The sequence below is a fragment of the Nymphaea colorata genome, chromosome 6, assembly GCF_008831285.2.
Source record: "Nymphaea colorata isolate Beijing-Zhang1983 chromosome 6, ASM883128v2, whole genome shotgun sequence".
NCBI lineage: Eukaryota > Viridiplantae > Streptophyta > Magnoliopsida > Nymphaeales > Nymphaeaceae > Nymphaea > Nymphaea colorata.
In genome coordinates, this window is record NC_045143.1 from 9,152,823 (window position 1) to 9,170,800 (window position 17,978).

The window sequence follows — 17,978 nt, forward strand, 5'->3', positions numbered from 1 at the left end:
GCTGTAATGCTGGGTTTGGGTCCAAGCAAAGTTTGGTTCAAATCTGACAGTTTGTGTCCTTATCTGCTGGCAGCATCCTTTATGATACAGAATCGTCCACACACCCAACTTGCACCAAAAGCTAACACAGACCTTGCTATAAAATCTGAGCCACATGATCGCAGCACGTCACGTGCATTGTGCATGAAGTGCCTATGATGTGTTGATCACAATTAGGGCTGTGGATGTTCACTCAATCTAGCTTATCGCATTACTGATCCAAACTTGGATGTAATTACTTGAGTTTTGGTGAAAAAAACTTGGATCCAAACTAGCAAAATCTGATTATAAGAACACCAGATTTTCTATCTAGTTGAACTATGGTTTAGTTTTGGAAATAAAAGAAGTAAACAGATAAGAGTCTGATGACTCTGAAGTGAGCTCGATTGGAACAGAGAACCAACTATCAGACTTGGTAGCTATAACCAAACCAATCTAAATCTGGAGCATTTCCTTCCTGCCAACAAGCAGGGGTCAGGGCTAACTTGTACTCACAATTTGTAGATAGCAGACCCTTTCATTTACACTTTCAAGCTCACATCCAGTTTCAATATAAACTACCAATCCCATTCATGCGATATCAGGCAGTAGCGGAACCACATGGTAGCTGGTGTGGGCAGTTGCCCACACCAGCCCCACAAAATTAGTTTAATATATATGTTAATGTTTTGATATATTTGATTGTCATACACTGTGTGCCCCAAAGAAATTAAAGGCCCACCAGAACAAAATTTTGGCTCTGCTACTTATATCTAGATCTACCATTTCTTCAACGTGGATCCAAAACATTGACACATATCCAACATATTGAGATTCAAAATTGTCTTTGTGGATCTGGGTTATCCTATTGGTCATATCGGATCCATGGATCTTGACAAGTTTGGCTGGTATTACAAACCCATAAATTAGATTTAGGTAGTGTGGTATATGTGAATACTTTCCCCAAAGATGAACTATAATTACTTTAGGTGTCAAAAAGAAAAGATTTCCTTTCTGTGGTTTTCTTTTATTTCCAGATGCACTTAATGCTAGAGAAAAGAGTTAAAGATCGATCCTAATCCCGGAAACAGGTTTCAAGTTTTCCAAAATTTTTAAAAAAATGTTACTCTTTTCTATCAATGTAACCAAACACGAGGATAAGGTTAGTGCTTCATTTTAGGACATTTTTGCAGGTTTTTTCTTGAACTTTCAAAGTTGCATGTTCATTGAAATGAAAATAGAGAGGAAGGGGGCCCCCTATTTGGGTGTTCTTCACAAAAGTATGGTCTATATCAGAAAAATCAGAAATGTGAAACCTACTTGTAAACTAGGGAAACGTGATTGGCTCCTTAAGGAAAAAGTACACACGGGTTGGACCCACGGTACCTTACTGTCGGCGCCAGGACCCACATAAACAATTGGGATGTGAACATGTTGGAGATTCAAAGCACATCTTTATGCTTTGCCAAATCTATCCTAATTGGCTGTAACCCAAGACTGAATTCAAGTTCAATTACCTTTAGACTCAACATCCACAAGTCATCCAAATGCAATTTCCTTTTGGATTTCCAATGCCCAGATCTGGATCCACTCAAAAAGCTGTATTTGAACCTGAATCTCACTAACTTTTTAAACGGCAGTTCCATTGGTGGAGTCAAGATTTTTCATCCGGGAGGGCACTTGTGTAGGTGACATAACTTTTTTGGTGGTGTAGGCACTACATACAAATTTAGAGTCATAACAATGTGAAGTTAACATATTATAATAAAATTTTTGATGGGCTAGCGTGGGTAGTGAGTTGCCCACCCCAGCCAACAAGTAGCTCCGCTACCAACTTCAAAAAGTAATGTTCAGATTCGTCCTGAAGGGTGTAGCATAGCTGGTTGGCCTGGTGAGCCCGTGAGAACGCAATCATCAGTTCAAGACTTATGGGTACCATTCTTCTATACTGCAAACAGTGGTAGGATGACACTCTAATTAATGGCACGAGCCCATGAACTTCGGGGGCACCTGAAAAACTCTAAAAATAAGATTCAAAGTCAAGCAGGAAGACAGATAAAAAGCAAACAGTTTACATCGCTTATAAGAAAGATGTAATCACATCCCAAAGGCTTGGATCAATGACAGCTGAAGATGACTAAATCTGTAACGCCATGCATCTCTGTCTCCTGGAACCTCATAAGCTAGCAAGTTCCTGCAAAACATCTTATCATCATCCCTTCTTTTCTTGCCTGGCAAAGATCAGAAGTTGTTGAACCATTTAAAGCGTTCATTCCAAACTTCAATTGCCAAAAACTGGGTGCTCTGTTTTATGCTAGCCAGGGCTAAGAACATTCTGCCACTCGTCTTTCCTTTGGAAGGATGAACTAACCAGAAAGGAGCCTCCAAATAAAGAATGGCAGGATTAAGACTTGATCATAAGTACCATCACAATCGTTACTAGCTGGCATCTCATAAAGAAGTCCAACTTTCGCCATCGAACTTGAATCAAGATCCAATGAATGGACAAACAAATGTACTGAAGCAAGTCTGTGGAATCGGACTGGACACGTTGCTCGAGTCCTCGACCATCTGACTCAAGGTTGGGACTGCAAACTTATGGCTGCCAAAGGCCTGCAATGTCTGATAAAAGGCTGTGTCCAATCTGTGGGCTGGGCTTCTCACATGTGTATTTTGGAAGTAATTGTCAGGGAAACAGGGGTCCCCATGTCAAGAAACTCCAATTCGGGACCTTTTTTGGTATTAGATGTAAAAAAGTTGGGCTTAAATAGAATTCTCTCTCTCTCACATGTGCTGCATCAGGTCAAACTGAAGAGCCAGCCTGTGCGCCGCTCTATCTTGTTATCTTGTACCCAATGATCTGCCCAATGTCTCCAAGGGCCCATAGGAAACACATGTTCCTGTGTCAAATTCTTTTGACCTTTGGAAAAGTTGGAAAGTTAGATGTATTATTTTTATTATTTCTATGCACATGGGTGCGTTTCTTATGGAAGTTTGGTCAGTATAACCAAATCAGGAACTTAGATTTTATTAGTAAACAATTCTAAGCAGTGCTTTGTCCCTGATTTCTATGAAAAGGCAAAAGGGGAAACAAAGTTGAGAGGCGCCCACTTAATGGATTTTGACATTGAAAACAGAGTAAGCGATGAAAATATCGCCATCAATATCTTGATCAGTCCATTGACATCGTCACTGTCATAATCATCCTCGTCATTGAAGCATGAGGTGCATGCACTCTATCACTTCCAACAAGACTTGAGAGTTTGCTTCTCCTCCTCCATGAAAAATAAAATTTCACAAATTTTTAATATGAAGCACTGATTTGTCCATCTTGGATGTTTTGGAAGACAAAAGTACATTTGGTACATTGTTGTGGAAATACTCTTTGGAACTTTGGAGGATTGATGCGCCCTCTCATATGCTTTTAGCAGTGACTTCGAATCTTAGATGATATATGGTGCTGATCAATTCTACAATCTCAACTCTCTCTCTCTCTCCCTCTCTCTCTTATGGCAGGATACCCAAGTAAGTTAGTGGGGAACAAATTCTGCAAATACTTGTACAAGATCCTACCATTCGAATTTATTCCAAGGTACTGATCGAGGAATGGTTTTTTGGCCTCAAGATTCCTAAAATTTCACATTAGTGTTCCATTAAAAGCATAGAAAAGTTACATACTCTAATCAGATGATTCCATGATCGAAAATCCACATATAAAGTGCTTATCTTTTATGTTTACTGCACAAGGACCTGCATTTCTCTCCCATGATGTCATCAAAAAGCTTAGCTTATAGGATTGAAGGTACTTACATCAATGCCATTTTGTTGATATTTTTATGGTTCTTGTCTTTGTAAGACTTAGGGTGGGGCCATTTTCATAAAAAAGAAGATGTGATACTCACAGTCGCCTTCAAGCAATATATAGTTTTAAAATAAGAACCTTTCGAACTAGACGAACCTTATCTGTTTGATAACAATATTAAATTGTTACTGTTTTACGAACCTATCATAAATGAAACATTATAGTATTATGTTTTACGAATCTGCTCTAAGTTTAAGGGTAGGTTTATGGAACAGTAACAACTTATTATTACTGCCAAAAGGGCCCTTAAAGATTGTTTGGTAGCAAAAAACATTTAAGAAGTGTCCAGTGAGAATAGTGTTCAAGTATTTCATGAATCTTCTCTAATATTTGAAGTAGATTCATTGGACACTTGTTCAGTTTCATGTCTTTACTGCCAAACGACTTCTATGGATTATTTGATACCAGTGCAAAAATCAACACACTAAGCATGTTAAAGATACTTGAACTCCACAGCTTAGGAAACAAGGAGTGCCACGGCTATTATGCAGTTGGTCATGGTTAACTTAGCCCTCATTGTAGCATTTTTCAAAACTGAAACCTGCCATGCTTACGTAGGAGAAAGTTATTGATAGGTGCAGCCCGGTTTCCTGCTCCACGAGCTCCCGCAAGAATACACATCAAATAGAAACATCTGTCTCCAGATCCACCTAGAGGACCTCTTTCCCAAGCACAAATACAAATTCATATATTTCTTCTCTACTTCTGTAGCTCCATCTGTACCCAGAGAAAAGAGTTGAGCAACTAAGTGATTTCAGATCGTAAAAATATCACAAGCTACGATGCGAGCTAGTTCCAAAGAAGATGGCAACTAAATAAAGAGTTTGCGGGCGCATACATAATGGTCTTGCCTAGATTATGTTAGCTTCCAAGATCTCAAAATACGTTACTGTCAGTCTTTTGCATGCTCCCATTTCCTTGTAACCTCAAAAAAGAGCCAGCCATTCTTTTTCTGCAGAGAAGGGGCGAGCTAGAGAGAGGGAGTTGCTCATTGTTTCCACTGTCTTGTGCGCAGAAGAAGAAAGCACGGAGTTGAGAAGCGAAATTGTCTTGCTGTTTTGGCAGAAAGAAACGAAAGATCTTACTCTTGTATTTCTGACATTCAATAAACAGATGGATGATGACTGATCTGCTCTACTACGGCAGAGGCTTAAAAAATCTGATTTGTGTGGATGACCGGTCAGGCAATTGGGGCCCGTGCTCCTTTCCTCAACTCAAGGTCAAAGGCCATATTGGTCTTCCCCACGTTTGAGAAGGACCAAAAGGGCAGAAGGAAAGCCTTTGGCTGAACAGTTACCACGTGTCTGCCTTTGAGCCTCTCGAACCCTGTAGTCATGCTCTTCTACTTTTAGCATGCCTCAAGGCGGCAACTAGAAGTCTAGAGCTGCTTCAGCCTTCCTCCTTATGCCAAACACCAACTCAGTGACGGCACCCAATTCCAGTTTTCCTCAGTTTTCCCCATGCAAGCCGCCACCGCCCCCTCCTCCTTCTTCTCTTCTACTTCTTCTTCTTTCATGCCCTCAGAGGTACCCTCCTGGTTCAAGCCTCTGTATCTTGTCATTCAATCTGGGGGGGAGTAGCTTTTCTGATGGAGGTGGTGCTTAAGAACTGGACTTGCTAGCAGGTGAGAAACCTTTTGTGAACTGAATTCGGCATCTTCGTGCTTCTCCTGTGAAAGCTTTGAGTCACTGTCGTTGGTTGTTCGACGATCGGTTTATGAGATGCGTTGCTCATCTCTCTCTCTCTCTCTCTCTCTCTGTCTTTCTCTTATGCTTACTGAAATCTGTTGATTCTGTTCATGCATGTTGGTTGTTCTTTCTTTCTCTAGTAGTTTTTAATTTGTTATGGAATGGCGGGCGCTTGTGAAGTAAGGATTCTTTAAATGTTTACCAGTATCCTACTCCTCGTCCACTTGATGTTGTTAGTATTGTTATCCATAGGGCGCATAACCCGCCCAATGTGCTGAAAAGGTTGAAATTGATGAAACAGTAGGGATCTTTGGTTTTTACAGATAGTATCACCGCATCCATTTCTATCCAATAATAGTGATTATATCTGTTTTTTTTTTCTATTGCAGCTGAATTTTCCATGTACGGTAGGTACCATAGACTAAGGTTTGCATTTTATTGGATCCATTAAAAGAGAGAGGAAAGAAGCAGAAGAAAATTTTATATAACGTATCAATAGTCTCTTGATGCATGGTATCAATATTTATACATGTTCATGTAATTTATTCTTTATGTAAGCGGCGCATTGTTTTACAATTTTTCTGTTTCGCAATAATCATCATAAAGGTTGTTCTTTATATGAATAGTCGGAATCACATGTTTCTAACGATCGTTGATGTTTCACTTTTGGCATTATCCTTCTCATGGCTTCTTCTTATGATTGTATTCCTTTGTTTTCCTATATTTTCTTTATGATATGTTGCTTCCTTGTCTATAACTTCCTGCTGATTTAATTACATAGATTCCTCAGTATACTACAATAGAAATGATGACTCTTTCTTTGATCATGAAAAAGATAACATAGTTTTGGGAGTTCTCCTTTGAAGAGAAAATTTTACAATTTTTGGAATCCGTGTTATAGGTATTGGAACTGGAACGCATTTGTCTGCCGACTAATATGGATTCTTGGCGAACACACATCAGCCCATGCCGGCTGCTATCAGATGATTTTCTAATTTTTCTATTTAAATTTAATTATAAAGTGTTTAAAATATTATAAAACAAAATCCCACCACGTGGCCAAAACCATTTTAACCGGGGGGGGGGGGGGTGGGGCTAGTATGCTGTCAATACTGACAATATTGCTTGGAATTCTGTACTTGTTATTTCCATATATAACATATATTCATTATATTATTTAGAGTTTATTTAATGAATTACTGGGCCTGTAATGCCCTTTCCTCACAGTAGAAGAACTGGGTGGAACTCCTGGTTATTTTAGTGTTGGAAAGCGGTCCTTGCATGATTTCCTGTCTAACATTCCTCTTGTCCTTTTGCCTCCTTTTATTCCCATAATTGGTTTTCTCCAAGGAATCCAGTTTCTACAATTTGCCATGAGAAATATTAGCTACTAGATTTTCAAGGATCACCAAATGCTTCCCATCAGGAAAGTTATTATAAAGAGTAATTTTGTAATTTGGTTCAAGGCCATTAGTCATGTAATGACATGATAAAGATGGTAACCTTTTCTAGTTGCCAGGCCCATTATGGACATACACAGTCAATATAAACATGACATACAACAGGACTGATTCTAGGTATTAAACTGTGCTACATTATGTTTTATGGACACTTCCATAAGCACCAAATGACAGTGATACATACTTTTGGGCAAGGGGGCACCAAAATCAACAGTTTCATTTTGAACACTTCTTAATAGTTGTGTCAAATGCAATTAACACTTCTCTCGGGTTAAATAAAAGAGAAAAAGGTGATGAACAAGGTATTGACTTTTTCCCATTCCCTCCTCCCAAAAAGATTCAGATAGAAGGTATGAGGAAGAAGATGTTATCTCACCCGCTGCATTTTTTTTTTCTTACCCGACAGAAAAAGTAGGTTCTCCTTTTTCTAACAAATCAGTAAAAGGAGGGGGCAGTAGGTGATGCTGACCTTTCTTCGCTCCTTTTTAGTCCTACTGTCCTACAGTAGTGCTCCTGAGTAATGAGAAGTAAGTTTAGTATGACTTAAACAGTAGTTGTCAGGATATATTATATGCGTGTGCATGTGTTTTTGCATAGGCATCTTCAAGTATCTACTTTCTTATGTATGTGTATCCAACACTTATATAAAGTGTTCAACATCAATACTCATATCAGCAATCATGCAAGAAAAATGCTAAGTATAGACAATGTTTTATGTGAATAGTGTTCTGGTATTTTCCTACTAGCAGTTCCATAGAATTACCATAAAGGTTGCAAAGTATTATCCATACTAGAAGTTTCCTATAGCATAACATGCAGCGATGTTCCACATACACGGAGAGAGACTGGGCCAATCAGTTGATTGTGTTCATCGTTTTTTATAAATTTGTCCCAATTGGACTGCGAATGATGCAGAATGAAGAAACAATGGATTTGGTCCTAAGAAGAAGCCTTTCCTGCTGGAAGTGCAGAGTTTTGTAAGAAAAAATAAGGGGTATTACTTTGGAAGGCAAACATCAATAACAATTTATCTAGTTGATAGAGGATGCTTTAAATTTCTGAAGATCAAATAGACAATTGCTGAGGGTGGGCATTAAAGGACACAATTTGCCTTATGCATAGCTATATGCTGTCTTTTCAGGTTTAAACTCTGTCTGTGCTTTTCTGCCAAAAGGTGGACTTTTCTCTGTTCAAAAAATTGCATGCTAAAGACAAACTAAGCTGCCCAATAAATTTGGGTTTTTCTTTCTCTCAAGCATTGGCCATCCAATTCACTAATGGAGGTTGCATCAATTGAAAGGGCGACATTTGCAAGCTATCTTTTGAGAGGATAATTTATCCCAAAAGAAAAAAAGTAGATATTATTCTTTTCCTAAGGTTTTATAGCGACACTTAGAAGCCTGTCTCCGTGAGAATCTCAAATAGTCAAATATCTTGATAGATATTAAATTGTACATTGAAAAGGTCCCTAGTTAGTTGTTAATGGGGAATCCCTTCTTGCTAGAATTTTTTTGAGAAATTTGGATTGGCTGATGTTATTATAACACTGATAATAGTGATTATGGATGATTGTTTAATTTTTTCTGGGTTTTCATAAATAAATAATTTTGTAAATTTGTTGATGCTTTTGGATGAAAATTAATATTCAGATGACACTGTTGACTGTCCGATTCTTCACTGTTGCTAGTTCCTTTCCATGGATATGAATAATATGATGTTTTATTACTGAATTTGTATTTGAGATATACCAATTATAAATGCTAAAATAATGCGGTATTATGGTTACCGTTTTTAATGTTAAAGCACTCTGTACTGCACGTTCTGCAGTTTAATGGTGGGAGTCAGCTGCAATCAAGCGAAGTTGTCATTTTCTTTCTTTTTTTTTTTGCATTTATGAATAGTATTAGTTACTTTTGATAAAGTAAGATTCTTATTCTGAAGTGAAAATAATGGACAAAATGCAAAAGGATACTTAAATGGAGCTCACCGATTTGACTGTTCATTTGCATCCTTCTTCAACCAGGAAGAAGAAGAATCTGTTTTCATTAGTTGAGAAGCCTTCAGACAACAACTTGTCCTTGACATCAAGGCCCACGGGGGATCCTAGATGGAAGTTCACATTGGTGCAGGTGCAAATGCAGGTTGGAAGGGGTAATTTGGTCTAGTGTATTTAACTTTCTGGGTTGATTTGAGACTATGAGTTTTGTGAAGGATTTCGCTGCAGTTCAGTGATATGAAGTTCCTCCATTCCTTTGGTAAATAACATCTTGTGGAGTGTGAATAATCATAATTACTTCATCATTGCGATCTGAATTTCCTATCTTTATTTCTTCTTTGTAGGAGAACTATGCTCAATGCATTCATCTATATCATGTGTGATATTTGTTAGAGTTGACATGGACATGAACCATTTGCCTCAGGAGCCTTCCAGACAATGCCAGCTTACCCGTTTAAAAATGAAATGAACAAAATGATTGGTAACTATAATTTTTCTTTTTGTAGCTTTTTTTCTTTAGTTAACTGTGTCTTACTAAGTTTAATTCTGTATAAAGTTAACTTCATTGTCTTGTCCATAAGATAACGGTGTAATATCAGAACTACCTCCATCTTGGTAGGCCACTGTGGGGACTTCATGCAGTCAGATAAGGGGAAGTTCATACGATTGTCAGAGTCTATGGACTCTGAGGAAATAAAATGTGCCAAAGGCGATCATCCTCCTATTGAATGCAATTCGATTAAAGCTGCTTTTGGCCTAACCAAGACTGATGCACCTATGGACAATGTAGTCACTGTTTTGCCTGGCAGTGTCAAGATATTGGGTATGTTCATGCATGTATGCTTTCAGTTTTTCTGTTTAGTCAAGTATTTATACTAATGAGGGCACAACACTGCAGCTCCTGAGTTTGAAAGGAGTTTTATATCTGCACCATGTGCAAAGGAGGAAGTCAACCCTGAGCAACTAGTGGTAGGTACTAGCACAGATGTGGAGAAACCCCTGGGACAAGGCCAGGGAATTGAACATGATGATGCAAAAAAGTTATCCTCCTCGGGATCTGAATTAGCTGTACGTGAAGAAAATGACAGGTTTCTCAAACAAAGTGCCTCAAAGTCAGCATCTCTGATTTGCAACCAGAGGAAGTTACATTTGTTTCCTGAAGGAGATTCCACAAAGAAATTTTCACATACAAGCGAATGTCAAAAGTACATTGCCATTGAAGATGACATGAACGACTTTCAGAAATTTATATCTGCATGTGACTATCTCCAAGTGATCCCAAAATCTGAAAGCAAAACCAACAGTGATGATCTGGATGCTGTAACTTCACGACCTGCAAAAGGGAGTTCTAGCAATAGTCTTCCTGATATTAAAGAACCGCTGCTTATCAAGAACAATGAGGGTGCTTGCTTAGAAGCTTGTCTTGACAACTTTGGGGGCCCTTCTGCTGAAGAAGACGACAACAATGATATCCTTAACACTGGAAAGTATAAAGGAACTAAGGTGAGCCAGGAGAACGGGAGCCATGAGAGTGTTGAAGGAAGTGATAACGTGCAAAGTGTTTCAACAGGGAAAAGGAAATGCAGCTTCACTGATGGCATGAGGTCCAGCAAGATTCAGAAATTGAATGCAGGGACTACCTCCTGTTCAGAATCATTTCTTAAGAAGGGATCGTCTTTTATGAAGTGGATTTCAAACGTAATGAAGGGATTGTCTGAGTTCAATTTGGATAGAAAGTTCTTGTCAGAAAATTCATCAAGACGTCTTAATGATGATCATGTAAATCTTGATTCTCTCTGCATGTTGGAAGAGACTGATCAAGATGCAGATATGTGCAGAAATAGGAGCTTCCAAAACTTTTTTCACTCCATGTATTGTAAAAATTTGAGGCTTCATGCTGAAAACATTGAAAATTCAGAATGTGTAATGGAAGCCAAGGAATCATGGAAAGTTGGGGAAACTAGCAGAAGGCCTTTTGGGGAAGGTTGCTCCTACACAGCTTCTGGTAAGAATACAGAACTGCCTTATCAGCCTAACCTATCTAAACTAGATGAGAGATCTGGTTCACCAATTGGTGGAAATTCATCATGGTTATTAACCCTACCAAGTTTGGATAATGGTATAGCAGTCTCCAAAGAAAAGTACAAGGACAAGATTGGAGGAAAAAGTTGTTCATATAATATAGCCTGTGGCTTTGAGAAAACTGGGATTAACTTACCAAGAGCATCTTCTGTAAAAGGGTCTGGTTCCATTACGAATGTTATGTTGCAGCCTATGCCTGATGTTATTGAGGGAGGAAAACCGTCAGAAACAAGCAACAAAAAGGTTACAGAAAAAAATCTCTGGATAGCTCGGTTATCACCAAGTTGTTCTGCACCTTCCTTAAAGCCACTGAATGATGGCAAAGGAGTATACTGTGCAAATGAGGCACTTGCACTTGTTGATCAAGGTGTTTCTTCAATTCATAATAATGTTGATGCTGCCATGAAGCTCAAAATGTTAGAAGCCAGTCAACCTCCTTCAAGGAGAAGCATGGATTGCTGCATCAGTTCAATGGACATGCCATGTTCAAAAAGAAATGAGAATTTCAAACTAGAAAAGTTGCCAACCAAGTTGCCTTCTCAGAGGTTTATCTTACCTTTTCTGAGATCTGCCAACATTTCAGATTCCCCTGCAAATGACGAGGAAATTTCTAACAATGCTGACATGATTTTTTCTAGGAATGTAAAGGATTTGGACATCCATAAACAGACTATCACAGTATCAACAGCCAGGGAAACACATACATTACTTTGTTTCTTTTGCGGCTCTGTAGACCATTCCATAAGAAAGTGCTCAGAGATTGCAAAGTGCAAGCTTGAGTATCCCTTGACAAACATAATTGCTTGTGATAGCGATGAAGAATCTTCATATTTCTGCATTCGCTGTTTCCAGCTTGGCCATTGGGCTATGTCATGTCCATTGCTATCCTCTCCTGCAGATTGTACGGGTCTTGTGAGACTGAGCTGTGAGAAAGCTGGTGCTCTACTTGATCACGATAGGAAGCATTCAACACAGCCGAAGACTATAGATAACGATTACTGGTTTAACAAAGAAAAAACGAAAGTTGCAGACAATGATCAGGCAGCTGTTGGAAACCCTAGGCTCGAGAGGAGTCAATCTGCTCCCAGCTCTGGCTGTCTGGAATCAAAACCAAATCAAATTATACCGTTTTTTGGCCCTCACGGTGGGAAGGTTCCATCATTACCGCATGCAATGTTTGAAAGAATCAGGAGGCTTCAACTCTCCCGCTCTGATATTGTTAGGTGATTACAGCTTTTTTTTTTTTTTTTTTTGGTTTGTTTGTTTGCAGCAGGATGTTAGTGTATAGTTTGTTCCCATCTGTTGGATGGTGAGTCGGTGACTACATAATTGTTTGTGGGCCATGTTGTGTTCTTGGTCTCTTCATCTGTCAGTTTGGTCATCCACAATTGTATCTTTCATCGTCAAATATAAGCTGTTGCTACAGGAAAATATTCTGATCCCTAAAACACCTGAGTGAACTATTTTAGTAGTGATTGAGTGGCTGATGTCTTTGTTTCTGTCTACGTTTGTGAATTCTTTAGGGAACAAACTTTTTTTCAGGAAGATGTTTCCTTTTTGGAGATCAAATCTAAATATTCCAGGTCTATTTTTTGACCTGATTGCATCATCCACTTAAGATCAAGGATATCTGTCATTGTTTGCTCATGTTTTATATTCAATGTTTGCTTCATATTTTATGTTTTAATCTATAGACCATGCATCACAAATTGAAAATTTTCTTGGCACTGTAAAGTATGGTAGCTGTCAAAATTTTAGATTATTGTCGCTGTAAAGTATGTGTATACTGCATTTCTTTTTTTGGTTTCTTTAGGATATTTTCATATCTTTTGGCTCTTTGAAGGACATTATGGAATATGAGACATATAGTGGATTAGCTGATGTCTGCCATTGCCATTCATAACAATGAGAAGAAAATGACCGTTCACATTATGCGTGATGTCACAATATCTTTTTGTTCATGTATTCTCCGCATGATATCTTTATGGAATTGCTTAGACATTGGAAACTTATAACTTATAAGTAGCTTCTTCCATGGAGAAGAGAAAATGGGGTGTTATAGGATATGCTCTTTTAATCCAAAAATGTGTTTTTTTTGCTGTTAAACTTCATAGACTGATTGCCCAAAAATGCAGAGGAATGCTTCCAGTGACCATGTTTTATGTTGTAGGAGAGGATAGTGACTATTCTTAAACAGTACAAATAAAAGCTTAAACAATTTACTTTTGCTTAAGATAGTCTTATGAGTGCATTGCTAGCTGGGAATCTGATTCTCTTGGTCACCTTTGTTTTCTTTCTTTCTTTATTTTCTTTTGTATCTGAAAGTGGCATAATGAGGAAGTCAAAATACCTTTGTCTAGTAAACATGGAACTAGGTCTATAGCCTATTACACCTATCTCCATTTTTCCTTCACCGATCCGGTTGAATGTTGAGTTGTCATGTTCGACTTCATTAGCATGAAGTCTCAAGTCATCAGTAGTTATCTTTTAAATGGTCATTCCTTAGCTGTAACTGTCACGATGGAAATTCACCATGATCCATTGCTTTAGTTGAGACTTGAGAGAGTGAATCTGTAAATTTCACATTTTCGGATAAAGATGTCTTGAGTAACTAGTGCTGCATCAAGAAATTTCTATGTAGTTCTAGTACTAAGGAATTCTCATAAGGGTATATTATTATGTCTTTGAGAAGGGATGTTTCTTGTAGAATATCATGCTTGATTACTTCATCCTAAGATGCTTGATGTGCAACCAATGAAAGATGTACCAGTATCATTCGCAGACTCTTATCCTTCATTTGCTTGATGTTTGTTTAGCATACTATGCTTCATTCTCTGTTGGATGAGTTATCCCCTAACTATTTGATATCACATGAACCATCTTATCTTTGACATGCATATGTCATAGATGGATGAAAGTGCCCCAACTCAACCTCCATCTCAAAGGCTTTTTCCTGCGTGTGCGCTTCAGAAAGTGGGAAGAACGACTTGGTGGTGGTTATTGTGTGGCTTGCATTAGTGGTAAGAGAAGGCACTGTCTTGTATTTTCCATAGTTCCACCTGTAAAGATTAGTCCTGTGAAACTATGCTTTTATATTGGTGTATGAAGCTTCTGAAGTTGTTGAAACAAATAAACTAGAATGATCTTCACTTTGTGGTGTTTCACCTACTTGTTTATATTGTTTTGTAGTTTCCTTCTTCACCTGTGCAAATTTTACAGGGGTTACTCAAGAAAGAGAACATGGCAGGAATAAGATTCAGCTCTTAGTGAACCTGGGGGGTTTCAGTTGCTTGGTTGACTACTGTTACATTTCCAACCATGAATTTACAGAGGTATGTTGTGGAACCATGTTATGTCAGAAATTCATTGATACATCTTTTGGCTCAAAATTGGCATACTTTTGCCCGCTTTACCTGAAGTTTCTAAAATCGTTATTGCATTCATGCTCTCTGTTGTTAGTACTCATTATCTCACATGGCCTCCACTTTCTCTTACATCTATTGCTTTTTATGTAAATCCCAGAGCATTGCCACATCCCATCATCCATGGTTGTCCTATGTGATTTAGCTACTTGATTTTTGGTTCTGCATACTGCTCCCGTGAAGTTCCAGAAGTTCCTCCAATTCCTTTTCTAGAATAATATACTTATGTATTTTTTAGTCCTTTTTACTTTTCGATGTAAAGGGTAAACTCCAGAAGATCTCCTTGTTCCTGCATGCATGGTTGTCACGTATGAACTAGCTACATGAATTTTTTGGTTTTGCATACTGTTTCCATTAGTCTTTTCATTTTTCAGGAAGTTCCTTCTTTTCCTTGTCCGAGAATAATACCAATTCGTGGATTTTTTAGTCTTTTCTTGTGATATTCCCATGATGATTAAGAAACTTAATGCAATTGATACGAGTAGCTCTCCTTGCTCTTTAATATTCAACATTCTGTATGTTATTTTGGAGGCATAATGATGTTCAGTGCCATCATGGAGATTTTCTTAGTCATATTTGTTCCGGTCTGTCCTTGGCTAGTTAGCCTATGAAGTATGGGAAAAATACTGATTTTCTGCATGATTAACTATGTGAGCTTCTAGACTGTTAACTCCAAAATGCATCTGCTGTTTATTTTCCGTTTCTGTCCAGGAGGAGGTCATGGAATGGTGGTTCTCGACTTTGAGTGGTGATGCGAATGTGCCGTCTGAAGAAGATTTCAGATTGAAGATTGAGGAGAAAAAAAAACTGAATATTAGTTGTCCAGAGTAATGTTTTCTGAATAGTTCGGTACTGTAAATAGGAGAGTAGCATTATTTGGGAGCAAGCAGATTTGCTTTAAATTCCAATCTACTTGGTTCCAGCATTCCTTTATGTGCACGCATAATCAGATGCATGCATTTTACACACGTGCATTTTGTACTATATCAACAGGAATTATTTGCAGCTTCCTTGTCTGAGTCAAACAGATGTAGCGTTGCTATCTGATGTTATGCCAAGGAAAAGCATGTGGCGCAATTGTCTCATACGTCTCTTGCTCTATCATGACAGATTATAGCAAAACAGGACAATAAAATAAAGCAAAGCGTTGAGATCTATGAAATTAAGTTTCTGTTTACCTGAGCAACTAGGCTAGCGAAACAGCTAACCAACTTGCATTTGTTCGGAACTACTTCTAGGACATGAATTTGAGCCACACAGAAGAAACTAGTCCTTTCTGCAAGACCTTTCGAGCCTCCCTGTAGTTACAGTAAACCGACTTGGTTTTCAGTGGCTGCATGTTTTGACAGTATGCCATAGTAACTATGCTATGCCCCTCGAAACTGGACAATGTCAGCTTTTCAAAAACTACCTAATGAAGCAAAATGAACCTCCAAAGGCTAGGCAGTCAGTGTAATTCGAAAGTGAGTCAGCCTTTCTGAAAACAAAAAAATAGAACAAAAGAATATGGCTTGTGATTCTATCCTTTTCAATTAATAGTGTAACAACAGCAATTAATTAAATCCCCAAAGCAATCCTAAACATTAAAAAAATATATATATACATATATATCTCGTTAAGTAACATTTAACCGTAGCAAATTGTTATACATCTGAACAACTAAAATTCAAATGGGAAAAATGATCCCCCTGAAAATAAATATGGAGCCTTTGTAAAAAACATGGTCACTTTTCAAAAACATTATGTTAAACATAAAAAAAATAATGACAAACTGGAAAAAGTGAAATCACGATATTTTATAGAGTACCCCCAAATTCAAAACATTGTTTTCTTTTCTTTTGAAATTTGTTCTTTTTCTTGTGGAAAATTATTCTTTTAAAATATCTTAAGCCTTCAAGGGCTTCTTTTAACTTTTCAGCAACCATTCCAATAAGAAAAATAGTGAAAACCGCTTCTCCATTGTTTTTACCAGAAAATGAAAATGCTCATGACGTTATTTTCTTATTTTTCTTTCAACCACCCATTCTAATAGGTCTGACCACCTTCATAAGTGAACTGAGTGGTTCTGGATAGCCAGAGCCCCATTCAATATATATATATATATATATATATATATATATATATAACTTCTTAAATTTCTGAAATTTTCTCCAAAAAATTAAACTTTCAATTAGTGCGCAAGAAAAACTAGCCAATTTGTCTTTCCAAAAATCTTTAAAGTGGTAAAATGCTTAAAAAATTGAGGTTGCAAGTTTTTAAGATGTTGCATCTATTTTTTTTTTTCTGAAAGCCTCTCCAGAGCCTAAATAAAAGCATAGAGTCTATTGCTTATAGCGTGAGAGAGAGAGAGAGATTCCACCGTGGCTTTGGTTCTCCTTCTCTCAAAAACTAAGTTTTCCACAGTAATTATTCATTAGTTTCAATATCTCCTTCTTCATACACTTCTATATCAAGATTTGCTCCTTCCGACGAGTTTCGCATGAGAGTCTCACTTGAGAATGATATATTTTCCGCAATTACATGGCGTCAAGTTCTACCAAATCTAGCTTTAACTTTCTCAAAATGACCAAGCACCAAAGTTAGATGGCGAGACAGAGTCTTAAAGTTTTCAAATGAGAACTTTGTTTGCATCGCACAAGCTTTGATAGTTGGTTGTTAAAGGAAATGAAGAGCCTGATGCTGATGCTATTTTGGCTTCGTGAACTTTGGCAAAGCAAGAAGAATTCAAAGATTGAAAGAGTAAAGACACTAGAACTGTTTTCTTCATTAATGGTAATCAAATTCATTTTTCTTCATATCATGAATGCTGAAACCAAAAGAAATTTCAAAGAAGTCGCAACAGTCCAAATTTGATCGCTTTGGAGAGAGTTTGATGTGTTGTTGATTAATGATAGTAAAAACATGCAAAAGTTTTTTTTTTCTCAAATTGATGAAGTTGTGAATTAGAGAATTTTAGGGACAAAACTATAGATAAAAAATTTATTGAAAAAGTATTACGGAATTTACCATCTAAATTTATGATTATGCAGTTGCTATAATTGAAGAATGGAAAGATCCAAAGGCCATAAACAAATTGAAGGCGAACTAGAACTTTGAGATATAACAGATAGGATGGCAAAATCTGAGTCATAGTACTATGAGTGCGAAAAAGATGGACATAAATTAAAAGATTGCATGTCCAAATACACTCAATGTAAAACTCCAAATCATTATAAAGGATTGCTAAATTTGAAAAAAAAATAAAGAAAAATTTTCATGAATTGGTGAACAAAGAATATTATCATTTATTCTTTTCATCTTATATGTCGGTCAGGAGTCACTTGATATTTTGATAGTAGGTGCATCAATAACATAACAGACAGTCAGGAATGCATTACTAAATTGGATGAAGGAATCAAAAGTAATAGAGGATGGAAAGCTTTAGGTATTAGAAGGATAAAAATTAAAATT

At 37.5% G+C, this 17,978-nt stretch overlaps 1 protein-coding gene across 5 annotated transcripts; it reads left to right on the forward strand.

Moving 5' to 3' along the window:
- The first annotated feature begins 5,256 nt into the window (after positions 1–5,256).
- LOC116255781 (uncharacterized) lies at positions 5,257–15,613 on the forward strand. Of its 5 annotated transcripts, none has more exons than XM_031631783.2 (8): positions 5,257–5,504; positions 9,052–9,283; positions 9,369–9,505; positions 9,644–9,847; positions 9,923–12,329; positions 14,014–14,126; positions 14,326–14,438; positions 15,240–15,613. In XM_031631783.2, exons 3-8 carry the CDS (start codon positions 9,463–9,465, stop codon positions 15,357–15,359), a joined length of 3,000 nt encoding a protein of 999 aa, XP_031487643.1. In that variant the 5' UTR covers positions 5,257–5,504; positions 9,052–9,283; positions 9,369–9,462; the 3' UTR covers positions 15,360–15,613. The 5 variants fall into 5 exon arrangements, 4 of the variants coding, with proteins under 4 accessions (XP_031487643.1, XP_031487644.1, XP_031487646.1 ...); XM_031631784.2 differs by having other exon boundaries at positions 9,052–9,179; XM_031631786.2 differs by having other exon boundaries at positions 9,052–9,169; positions 9,606–9,847.
- The last annotated feature ends 2,365 nt before the right edge of the window (positions 15,614–17,978 follow it).